This window comes from Pseudophryne corroboree, assembly GCF_028390025.1.
Source record: "Pseudophryne corroboree isolate aPseCor3 chromosome 3 unlocalized genomic scaffold, aPseCor3.hap2 SUPER_3_unloc_5, whole genome shotgun sequence".
Taxonomy (NCBI): Eukaryota; Metazoa; Chordata; class Amphibia; order Anura; family Myobatrachidae; genus Pseudophryne; species Pseudophryne corroboree.
Window position 1 is genome coordinate 3,867,311 of NW_026967541.1, and position 12,566 is coordinate 3,879,876.

At 46.0% G+C, this 12,566-nt stretch overlaps 1 protein-coding gene across 4 annotated transcripts in view; it reads left to right on the forward strand.

Annotated features, from left to right (window-relative positions):
• The window catches only part of LOC134984367 (zinc finger protein 585A-like), a 125,052-nt gene extending 112,800 nt beyond the window's left edge, over positions 1-12,252 (forward strand). For 2 of the 4 annotated variants that reach the window (XM_063949964.1, XM_063949962.1), the window contains 5 exons: positions 4,274-4,465; positions 4,852-4,969; positions 5,050-5,147; positions 5,245-5,884; positions 9,583-12,246. In XM_063949964.1, the coding sequence (XP_063806034.1) occupies positions 4,274-4,465; positions 4,852-4,969; positions 5,050-5,147; positions 5,245-5,884; positions 9,583-11,138 (2,604 nt within the window). In that variant the 3' untranslated portion in view covers positions 11,139-12,246. Of the gene's footprint in view, positions 1-4,273; positions 4,466-4,851; positions 4,970-5,049; positions 5,148-5,244; positions 5,885-9,582 lie in introns of all 4 variants that reach the window. The other 2 variants (XM_063949963.1, XM_063949965.1) reach the window with 2 other exon arrangements.
• The last annotated feature ends 314 nt before the right edge of the window (positions 12,253-12,566 follow it).

Sequence of the window (12,566 nt, forward strand, 5' to 3'; positions counted from 1 at the left end):
ATGCGGATTCAAAACGTCACATGGAGGTTTTGCCGTATAAAGGGGAGGAGTTATTTGGAGTTGGTCTATCAGACTTGGTGACCACGGCTACTGCCGGGAAATCCACTTTTTTACCTCAAGTCACTCCCCAACAGAGAAAGGCACCGACCTTTCAACCGCAGCCTTTTCGCTCCTACAAAAATAAGAGAGCAAAGGGCTTGTCGTACCTGCCACGAGGCAGAGGAAGAGGGAAGAGACACCAACAGGCAGCTCCTTCCCAGGAACAGAAGCCCTCCCCGGCTCCTGCAAAAACCTCAGCATGACGCTGGGGCCTCTCAAGCGGACTCGGGGACAGTGGGGGGCCGTCTCAAAAATTACAGCGCGCAGTGGGCTCACTCGCAGGTAGACCCCTGGATCCTGCAGATAATATCTCAGGGGTACAGGTTGGAATTAGAGACGGATCCTCCTCATCGTTTCCTGAAGTCTGCCTTACCAACCGTCTCTTCCGAAAGGGAGAGGGTGTTGGAAGCCATTCACAAGCTGTACGCTCAGCAGGTGATAGTCAAAGTACCCCTATTACAACAAGGAAAGGGGTATTATTCCACTCTATTTGTGGTACCGAAGCCGGATGGCTCGGTAAGGCCTATTCTAAATCTGAAGTCCTTGAACCTCTACATAAAAAAGTTCAAGTTCAAGATGGAGTCACTCAGAGCAGTGATAGCGAACCTGGAAGAAGGGGACTTTATGGTATCCTTGGACATCAAGGATGCGTATCTACACGTTCCGATTTACCCCGCACACCAGGGGTACCTCAGGTTCATTGTTCAAAACTGTCACTATCAGTTTCAGACGCTGCCGTTCGGATTGTCCACGGCGCCTCGGGTCTTTACCAAGGTAATGGCCGAGATGATGATTCTTCTTCGAAGAAAAGGCGTATTAGTTATCCCATACTTGGACGATCTCCTAATAAGGGCAAGGTCCAGAGAACAGCTGGAGACAGCTTTAGCACTATCTCAAGAGGTGCTAAGACAACACGGGTGGATTCTGAATATTCCAAAATCCCATTTAATCCCGACAACTCGTCTGCTGTTCCTAGGAATGATTCTGGACACGGTTCAGAAAAAGGTTTTCCTTCCAGAGGAAAAAGCCAAGGAGTTATCCGATCTGGTCAGGAACCTCCTAAAACCAGGAAAAGTGTCAGTACATCAATGCACAAGAGTCCTGGGAAAAATGGTGGCTTCTTACGAAGCAATTCCATTCGGCAGATTCCATGCAAGAATATTCCAAAGGGATCTGTTGGACAAATGGTCAGGGTCGCATCTGCAGATGCACCTGCGAATAACCCTGTCACCAAAGACAAGGGTGTCACTTCTGTGGTGGTTGTAGAAGGCTCACCTATTAGAAGGCCGCAGATTCGGCATTCAGGATTGGATCCTGGTGACCACGGACGCCAGCCTGAGAGGCTGGGGAGCAGTCACACAAGGAAGAAACTTCCAGGGAGTATGGACGAGTCTGGAAAAGTCTCTTCACATAAACATTCTGGAACTAAGAGCAATCTACAATGCTCTAAGCCAGGCGGAACTTCTCCTGCAAGGAAAGCCGGTGTTGATTCAGTCGGACAACATCACGGCGGTCGCCCATGTAAACAGGCAGGGCGGCACAAGAAGCAGGAGTGCAATGGCAGAAGCTGCCAAGATTCTTCGCTGGGCGGAGAATCACGTGATAGCACTGTCAGCAGTGTTCATCCCGGGCGTGGACAACTGGGAAGCAGACTTCCTCAGCAGACACGATCTTCATCCGGGAGAGTGGGGTCTACATCCAGAAGTCTTCAACATGTTAATAGACCGTTGGGAAAGACCAATTGTAGACATGATGGCGTCTCGCCTCAACAAGAAACTGGACAAATATTGCGCCAGGTCAAGAGATCCACAGGCAATAGCTGTGGACGCACTGGTAACTCCTTGGGTGTACCAGTCAGTGTATGTGTTTCCTCCTCTGCCGCTCATACCAAAGGTATTGAAGATCATACGGCAAAGAAGAGTAAGAACAATACTAGTGGTTCCGGATTGGCCGAGAAGGACTTGGTATCCGGAACTTCAAGAGATGCTCACGGACGAACCGTGGCCTCTACCTCTGAGAAGGGACCTGCTACAGCAGGGTCCCTGTCTTTTTCAAGACTTACCGCGGCTGCGTTTGACGGCATGGCGGTTGAACGCCAGATCCTAAAAGGGAAAGGCATTCCAGAAGAAGTCATTCCTACCTTGATTAAGGCACGGAAGGAAGTCACCGTGAAACATTATCACCGCATTTGGCGAAAATATGTAGCGTGGTGCGAGGATCGGAGGGTTCCGACGGAGGAATTCCAACTGGGTCGTTTCCTACATTTCCTGCAATCAGGATTATCTATGGGTCTCAAATTGGGATCCATTAAGGTTCAAATTTCGGCCCTGTCAATATTCTTCCAAAAAGAATTGGCCTCTGTCCCTGAGGTCCAGACTTTTGTCAAGGGAGTACTGCATATACAGCCTCCTGTGGTGCCTCCGGTGGCACCGTGGGATCTAAATGTAGTTTTAGATTTCCTCAAATCCCATTGGTTTGAACCATTGAAAAAGGTGGATTTGAAATATCTCACATTGAAAGTGACTATGTTACTAGCCCTGGCCTCTGCCAGGAGAGTATCTGAATTGGCGGCTTTATCTTATAAAAGTCCTTATCTAATCTTCCATTCGGATAGGGCAGAACTGCGGACTCGTCCGCATTTTCTCCCTAAAGTGGTATCAGCATTTCATCTGAACCAACCTATTGTGGTGCCTGCGGCCACTAGCGACTTGGAGGACTCCAAGTTGTTGGACGTTGTCAGAGCCTTAAAAATATACATTGCAAGGACGGCTGGAGTCAGAAAATCTGACTCGCTGTTTATATTGTATGCACCCAACAAGTTGGGCGCACCTGCTTCTAAGCAGTCGATTGCTCGTTGGATTTGTAACACAATTCAACTTGCACATTCTGTGGCAGGCCTGCCACAGCCTAAAACTGTAAAAGCCCACTCCACAAGGAAGGTGGGCTCATCTTGGGCGGCTGCCCGAGGGGTCTCGGCATTACAACTCTGCCGAGCAGCTACGTGGTCGGGGGAGAACACGTTTGTAAAATTTTACAAATTTGATACCCTGGCAAAGGAGGACCTGGAGTTCTCTCATTCGGTGCTGCAGAGTCATCCGCACTCTCCCGCCCGTTTGGGAGCTTTGGTATAATCCCCATGGTCCTTTCAGGAACCCCAGCATCCACTTAGGACGATAGAGAAAATAAGAATTTACTTACCGATAATTCTATTTCTCGGAGTCCGTAGTGGATGCTGGGCGCCCATCCCAAGTGCGGATTATCTGCAATACTTGTACATAGTTATTGTTAACTAATTCGGGTTATTGTTAAGGAGCCATCTTTAAGAGGCCCTTTCTGTTGTCATACTGTTAACTGGGTTTAGATCACAAGTTGTACGGTGTGATTGGTGTGGCTGGTATGAGTCTTACCCGGGATTCAAAATGCCTCCCTTATTGTGTATGCTCGTCCGGGCACAGTACCTAACTGGAGTCTGGAGGAGGGTCATAGGGGGAGGAGCCAGTGCACACCACCTGACCTAGTAAAGCTTTACTTTTTTGTGCCCTGTCTCCTGCGGAGCCGCTATTCCCCATGGTCCTTTCAGGAACCCCAGCATCCACTACGGACTCCGAGAAATAGAATTATCGGTAAGTAAATTCTTATTTTTATCTATAGTAATAATACAGGGATATGACTGGGGTGGTGAGGGAATCTGTGAGTGTCAAAGTGACATCACTTCTATCAATAGTAATAATACAGGGACATGACTGGGGAGGTGAGGGGATCTGGGAGCGTCAATGTGACATCACATATCTATAGTAATTATACAGGGCCATGACTGGGGAGGTTAGCGGATCTGGGAGCTATACAGTGACATTGCTTTTATCTATAGTAGTAATACAGGGACATGACTGAGAAGGTGAGGGGATCCGAGAGCATTACAGTGACGTCACTAATATCTATAGTCATAATACAGGGACATGACTGGGGAGGTGAAGGGATTTTGGAGCTTCATAGTGACGTCACTCATATCTATAGAAATAATACAGGGACATGACTGGGGAGGTGAGATGATTTAGAAGCATCACTGTGAAGTCACTTATACCTATAGTAATAATAAAGGGACATGCCTGGGGAGGTGAGGGGGGGGGGTCTGGGAGTGTATATATTGATATTTGATGTCTCCTCCCTTACTCAGGATTACACAGTAGTGAAGAAGACATCCAATGAGTGTGAGATACTCAACAGCCATCCCTGTGTGTCAGGAGGTCTGAGTAGAACCCAGAGCCACATCCCAGTGCCTCCACCTGACTCACTAATACATGAGAGACCCAATGACCAAAAGATCCTGGAACTCACCAACAAGATCATTCAGCTGCTGACTGGAGAGGTGACTGCTGGGAATGGGGCATTATACAGTAACACCAGGGGATGTGTCTGGGTGATGACTGGAGAGGTGACTGCTGGGAATGGGACATTATACAGTAACACCGGGTGATGTGTCTGGGTGATGACTGGAGAGGTGACTGCTGGGAATGGGACATTATACAGTAACACCAGGGGATGTGCCTGGGTGATGACTGGAGAGATGACTGCTGGGAATGGGGCATTTTTCAGTAACACCAGGGGATGTGTCTGGGTGATGACTGGAGAGGTGACTCCTGGGAATGGTACATTATACAGTAACACCAGAGGACGTGTCTGGGTGATGACTGTATCACTCTGTGTCAGGTTCCTATAAGGTGTCATGATGTCACTGTCTATGTCTCCATGCAGGAGGGGGAGTATATAGAGGAACACAGGGGTCTGTACAAGGACGTGATGATGGAGAATCACCGGCCCCTCACATCTCTGGATAAGAGGAGACTGTCATGTATTGTACAGGGGAGAGCAGGTATGGGGGCCCCCTATATACACACATCATCTGATAATCACATATATACACTGTACTCAGTCACTGTGTGTCTCCTACAGAAGGACCCAGTAACCGAGATATCTCAGAGAGATGTCCCCGTCCTCTGTATACCCAGGACTGTACAGAGGAGTATCACAGGATCCCACAGGAGGATCAGGTAGGTGGGCTATAGGGTCTCCCCAATAAACCAAAGTGACTGTCACTATATTTGTGTAGAGGAGCTGTGTGTCATTATATTTGTCTTGTTTACATAGGGTGAAGCCCAATTAAATAATATTAAAATCAAAGATACAGAGGGAGAAGAAGAGACGTATGTGACTGATATAAAGGCAGAAGATATAGAGGGAGAAGAAGAGACGTATGTGACTGATATAAAGGCAAAAGACATAGATGGAGAAGAAGAGACATATGTGACTGATATAAAGGCAGAAGATATAGAGGGAGAAGAAGAGACGTATGTGACTGATATAAAGGCAGAAGATATAGAGGGAGAAGAAGAGACGTATGTGACTGATATAAAGGCAGAAGATATAGAGGGAGAAGAAGAGACGTATGTGACTGATATAAAGGCAGAAGATATAGATGGAGAAGAAGAGACGTATGTGACTGATATGAAAGCAGAAGATATAGATGGAGAAGAAGAGACGTATGTGACTGATATGAAGGCAGAAGATACAGAGGGAGAAGAAGAGACGTATGTGACTGATATAAAGGCAGAAGATATAGAAGGAGAAGAGATGTACGTGACTGATATGAAGGCAGAAGATACAGAGGGAGAAGAAGAGACATATGTGACTGATATAGAGACAGAAGATACAGAGGTAGAAGAAGAGACGTATGTGAGGGGTGATCAGCAGTGTAAGGAGGAGGAGATCCCTACAGATATCAGCACAGGTGAGTAATAAACACTTATTATAGAAGAGAGTCACATATTCTCCTTCCTCAGTCACTACATCAATCTCTTATCCTACACCCTCCTCTGTCAGTACAAATTAATGAGGAATTTGTTTTTTCCCAGTATGGAGTCAGGAGCCATCACCTCTATTATACTCCTGCTCTCACCCTCACATCATGTCACTGTGTGTTACCATCCCAGAGATCTGACCAGTCTCTTCCCCACACTCTCTAGGGTATATTGTACATCAGGAGCCATCAGCCCCTATTATACTCCAGCTCTCCGCCTCACATCATGTCACTGTGTGTTAGGTGTATCATACATCAGGAGCCATCAGCCCCTATTATACTCCTGCTCTCCCCCTCACATCATGTCACTGTGTGTTACCAGCCCAGAGATCTGACCAGTCTCCTCCCCACACTCTCTGGTATATCTCATACATCAGGAGCCATCAGCCCCTATTATACTTCTGCTCTCCCACTCACATCATGTCACTGTGTGTTACCAGCCCAGAGATCTGACCAGTCTCCTCCCCACACTCTCTGGTGTATCTCATACATCAGGAGCCATCAGCCCCTATTATACTCCTGCTCTCCTTCTCACATCATGTCACTGTGTTATACCAGCCCAGAGATCTGACCAGTCTCCTCCCCACACTCAAAATTGGGCGCTAATGTTTAAATCAAATGCTAGCTGCACGTTCCTGGGGCCTGGTTCGTAAGCCACCAATTGATTATAACAAGACAAAACGAATTGGAACAGCGCTTAGCATTTAATTAAAGCTTTTTTTTATATTATTTTACTATAAAATTGAATAAAAATAAAAGAATTATATAATTTATACAATTACCGGCCGGATTTCTTGTTTTTAGCAATCAATACATGACACAATTAATATATATAAAATACATAACTGTTGTACACAGCGAGAAACTTCCTCCTGAAGATATATATTTTTGTGCACAACAGGATATACTCCACTAATTAAGAGAAAAACTACTTTAATGACAGTTATGACTTGGCAGGCGTCCCTGCACTTATGATTTGCCCAATACTGTCCGTTTGGTTTAAGGAAAAGGATTTGGAAAGATATTGTCCACTTTGTCCTTCCTTTAAACAGCAGAATATAAAGGCAGTCTCTGTGTAAAATGTGGGGGAGTTCAAATAACGGACTGTCCATGTATCAGCATAACGACATATCTCACAGCTATTTGTATTAAGCTGAAATTAAGATACTCTCTTCAGCTTAATACAAATAGCTGTGAGATATGTCGTTATGCTGATACATGGACAGTCCGTTATTTGAACTCCCCCACATTTTACACAGAGACTGCCTTTATATTCTGCTGTTTAAAGGAAGGACAAAGTGGACAATATCTTTCCAAACATTGTGCTGCCATCTGCATTTTCAGGACAGCCTGGAACGATTTGGTAATTAAGGAGGTAATTTACCAAATCCTTTTCCTTAAACCAAACGGACAGTATTGGGCAAATCATAAGTGCAGGGACGCCTGCCAAGTCATAACTGTCATTAAAGTAGTTTTTCTCTTAATTAGTGGAGTATATCCTGTTGTGCACAAAAATATATATCTTCAGGAGGAATTTTCTCGCTGTGTACAACAGTTATGTATTTTATATATATTAATTGTGTCATGTATTGATTGCTAAAAACAAGAAATCCGGCCGGTAATTGTATAAATTATATAATTCTTTTATTTTTATTTTTATTCAATTTTATAGTAAAATAATATAAAAAAAAGCTTTAATTAAATGCTAAGCGCTGTTTCAATTCGTTTTGTCCTCCCCACACTCTCTGGTGTATCTCATACATCAGGAGCCTTCAACCACTATTATACTCCTGCTCTCTCCTTCACATCATGTCACTGTGTTACCAGCCCAGAGATCTGACCAGTCTCTTCCCCACACTCTCTGGTGTATCTCATACATCAGGAGACATCAGCCCCTATTATACTCCTGCTCTCCCCTCACATCATGTCACTGTGTGTTACCAGCCCAGAGATCTGACCAGTCTCCTCCCAACACTCTCTGGTCTAACCCTCCCTCCCCCACAGCCTAACCCTCCCTACACGCTGCCTAACCATTCCTCCCCCACAGCCTGTTCCTATCCCTACCCAGCGGTGCTAACCCTTCTCCCTGAAGCCTAACCCTAACTCTCCCTCCCCCACAACCGAACCCGCCCTCCCCCATAGCATAACCCTCCCCGGGGGGTGCCTAACCCCCCCTATCCGCAGCCTATCTCCCTCACAGCCTAACCCTCCCCTGGGGATGCCTAACACCCCCTACCTGCAGCCTAATCCTCCCTCCCCAACAGCCTGTCCCTAACCCTCCCCAGTGGTACTAACCCTTCTTCCTGCAGCCTAAACCTAGCCCTCCCTCCCCCACAACCTGTCCCTAACCCTCCCCAGTGGTGCTAAGCCTTACCCTTCTCTCTGCAGCCTAACCCTCCCTCCCCCACAGCCTAGCCCCCCCACCCTAGCAGCCTAACCCTATCCCTCTCTGGGGATGCCTAACTCTAAATCCCCACCTACCCACAGCCTAACCCTAACCATCTCACCCCTGCAGCCAAAAGCACCTCCAAGTCAGGTGACCAGAATACAGCCTGTGGCTTCAGCAGCATTGCTAGGCTGCGGCAGTAAACGCTGCCCGGAGTAAGCGTAGCCAGCGGCTTTAGGGCAGTAGGAGTGGGGTGACTTAATGGATTGGGTCTTGGTCCCAGCGGCGGCTGAGAGCTCTCAGGTAGGGTAGATAAATAGCCACTTAGTGAGGAGAGCTCCAGAAAGCACGTCTGGATGGACCACACCCCTATTATTTATTATTTTATATACTAACAGGGGTGACAGGTGTGGTACATCCCTGCAAAGGCAGATCCAATCTCTTTCTCATCAGACTCTGCTGTCTTCCCTGCACTCTCACTCAGATGTTCACTGCTGCCAGTAGCACACGTATGAGAAGCAGAAGTATGGCGGCAGCTGTATAGATTCTGATATGTAATTCTCTGTATCATACTTACCATACACACATCGTCCTTATTACTATTGAGAGAATAGAGGTAAGACACTGATGATGGGGTGTAACAGTGTATTATAACCTAGCAGATGATGATGATGATTACAGGGTATTATATGGTGTATTGCATGTAAAGTACCTTGTTCCACACCTACTCTGCTGTAGCAATATACCTTATATAAGGGTGAGTAACACATGTACAGGCTTACCAGCATATGAGCACACACATAAAGGAATTCTACCTTACTAATGCTTCCAGGAGTAACGTTAGGAGACATTTCTCTGATCCATCAGCTCATATGACTGATGTTATTGTTCATCTAGAATCTCCAATTCATACGATATGTTCCCCATCCATTGTTTTATATTGGTGCTGACATAGGACTTGGCAAGTGACTACATCTCCATTTATACTTCATGGTTAGTTACCAGTACAAGAGAGAGGTATATCTAAGTCTTATTATAATATTATATTTGTTATTGTGAGTATTCTCAGGAGGGTGGACACAATGATTGAGACACAATATTATAAAGCCTTCATTAAAAGTTATGTTTTATTATACACACACATTTACAATTAAGTGTCTCAGAGAGTCGTCTTTTCCTATTGTTTACAAGATTAATATTGTTACAGAAAATGTCACATTTCCATAATGTATTTTATTTCCAGCAGATGGACACACAAGCAGGAATATCTCAGAAGGACATCTAATGTTATCCCCGGATTGTGACATAAATGATAATGACAGTAGACAGGATTCTCCAGGAGATAACCCCATTACCCCAATTATACATCCAGCTCGATCAGCTGGTCCCTCTGATCCTGGGAAATGTTCTCCTGATCACTCTGATATTGGTGCATCTGTTACAGCTCTGACAGTAGATACAGTGTTTCCATGTTCTATAGATGCCAAATGTTTTACACAGAACACAAAGCTTATTACCCATCAGGCAGCTAAGGCAGGTGAGAAGCCATTTCCATGTTCTGAGTGTGGGAAATGTTTTGCACGGAAATCGCATCTTGTTATACATCAGAGAAGTCATACAGGTGAGAGGCCACTGATATGTACTGAGTGTGAGAAATGTTTTGCATACAAATCAGATCTTGTTAGACATCAGAGAAGTCACACAGGTGAGAGGCCATATTCTTGCTCTGAGTGTGGGAAATGTTTTTCCCAGAAATCACATCTTGTTCTACATCAGAGAAGTCACACAGATGAGAGGCCGTTTTCTTGCTCTGAGTGTGGGAAATGTTTTTCCCAGAAATCACATCTTGTTCTACATCAGAGAAGTCACACAGATGAGAGGCCGTTTTCTTGCTCTGAGTGTGGGAAATGTTTTAGATGGAAATCACAACTTGTTACACATCACAGAAGTCACACAGGTGAGAAGCCATTTTCTTGCTCTGAGTGTGGGAAACATTGTTTAAATAAATCACATCTTGTTATACATCAGAGAAGTCACATAGGTGAGAAGCCATTTTCTTGCTCTGAATGCGGGAAATGTTTTTCCCAGAAATCATATCTTGTTATACATCAGAGAAGTCACACAGGTGAGAAGCCATTTTCTTGCTCTGAGTGTGGGAAATGTTTTAGATGGAAATCACAACTTGTTACACATCACAGAAGTCACACAGGTGAGAAGCCATTTTCTTGCTCTGAGTGTGGGAAACATTGTTTAAATAAATCACATCTTGTTATACATCAGAGAAGTCACACAGGTGAGAAGCCATTTTCTTGCTCTGAATGCGGTAAATGTTTTTCCCAGAATTCACCACTTGTTACACATCAGCGAAGTCACACAGGTGAGAAGCCATTTTCTTGCTCTGAGTGCGGGAAATATTTTTCCCAGAAATCATATCTTGTTATACATCAGGGAAGTCACACAGGTGAGAAGCCATTTTCTTGCTCTGAGTGTGGGAAATGTTTTAGATGGAAATCACAACTTGTTACACATCACAGAAGTCACACAGGTGAGAAGCCATTTTCTTGCTCTGAGTGTGGGAAACATTGTTTAAATAAATCACAACTTGTTATACATCAGAGAAGTCACACAGGTGAGAAGCCATTTTCTTGCTCTGAATGCGGGAAATGTTTTTCCCAGAAATCACCACTTGTTACACATCAGCGAAGTCACACAGGTGAGAAGCCATTTTCTTGCCCTGAGTGTGGGAAACGTTTTACACGGAAATTATATCTTGTTAGACATCAGAACTCACACAAGTGAGAATATATTTCCATGTTCTGAGTGTGGGAAATGTTCTGCACACAAATCAGATCTTAGAAACCATGAGAGAAGTTGCACAGGTGAGAAGCCATTTTCTTGCTCTTAGTGCGGGAAATGTTTTACATAGAAATCACAACTTGTTACACATCACAGAAGTCACACAGGTGAGAAGCCATTTCCATACTCTGAGAAATAAATCGGCACTTGTTGCACACATTAGACATCACTCAGGTGAGGAACCATTTTAATCTTCTGGAGTATACTCCTCATTGCCATGCATTGTTCTTCAAAGTTCTTATCCTATCTCCTATGCTTTTTGCAATATACATGTTACCACTGGGTGAAATAATCAGGTGTCATGCCCTCATCTACCACTGCTATGCAGATGACCTGTCTTTTGATCCAGGTACTGAGAAACCAGTACCAATCCTAAATGGTTGTCTAGCTGAGCTCCAGGTGTGGGTGATGCCAGTTGGCTGTGACTCAGTCCTGGTGAAACAGGTCCTTATGATAGAAGCTCACCAATAAACGGCAGGGCTACAACTCAGCTTTACTACCAACCAGACGCCACATAACACCCATTCTCTGTTCCCTCCACCGGCTGCCTGTAAGATGGTGACTGTTACATAATCTTACTGACTCTCCCAGCCCTACATGACCAGGGTCCAAGGTACCAGAAGCAGCTTCTGACTCCTTACTGTCCTACTTGCTTCCATCTGCAGATGGACTGTTACCAGCAATACCAAGAAACCCCAAGCAGTGCTGAGATGTCAGAGGGGAGACAGGGTGGGTGGCACTATTGCTGTATCGGTGGCACTGTCTGGGTAATATTATCCCCAAGCAGAGCTGAGGGGGTACTCAGGGTGGCTGGCAGTAGTGGGGACTGCAGGAGGCAGTGTATGTGTGAGAATCTTGTCCTCAAGCAGAGTTAAGGTGTCAGAGGGGGAGACAAGGTGGTGAAAGTAGTGGAAAGGAGACAGGGCGGATGGCAGTAGTGAGCGGAGACAGGGTGGGTGGCAGTAGTTGGGGGAGACAGGGTGGTGGCAGTAGTGGGGGGAGACAGGGTGAGTGGCAGTAGTGGAAGGAGACAGGGCGGTGACAGTAGTGGGGGAGACAGGGCAGTGGCAGTAGTGGGGGGAGAGGGTGGGTAGCAGTGTGGGGGAGGCAGGGCGAATGGCATTAGTGGAGGGAGGCAGGGCGGTGGCAGTAGTGGGTGTAGACAGGGCGGTGGCAGTAGTGTGGGGGGAGATGGTGGGTAGCAGTAGTGGGGGAGACAGAGCAGTGGCAGTAGTGGGGGAAGACAAGGCGGTGGCAGTAGTGTGGGGGAGTCAGAGCGGTAGCAGTAGTGGGGGGAGACAGGGTGGGTAGCAGTAGTGGGGGAGACAGGGCGGTGGCAGTAGTGGGGGAAGACAGGGCGGTGGCAGTAGT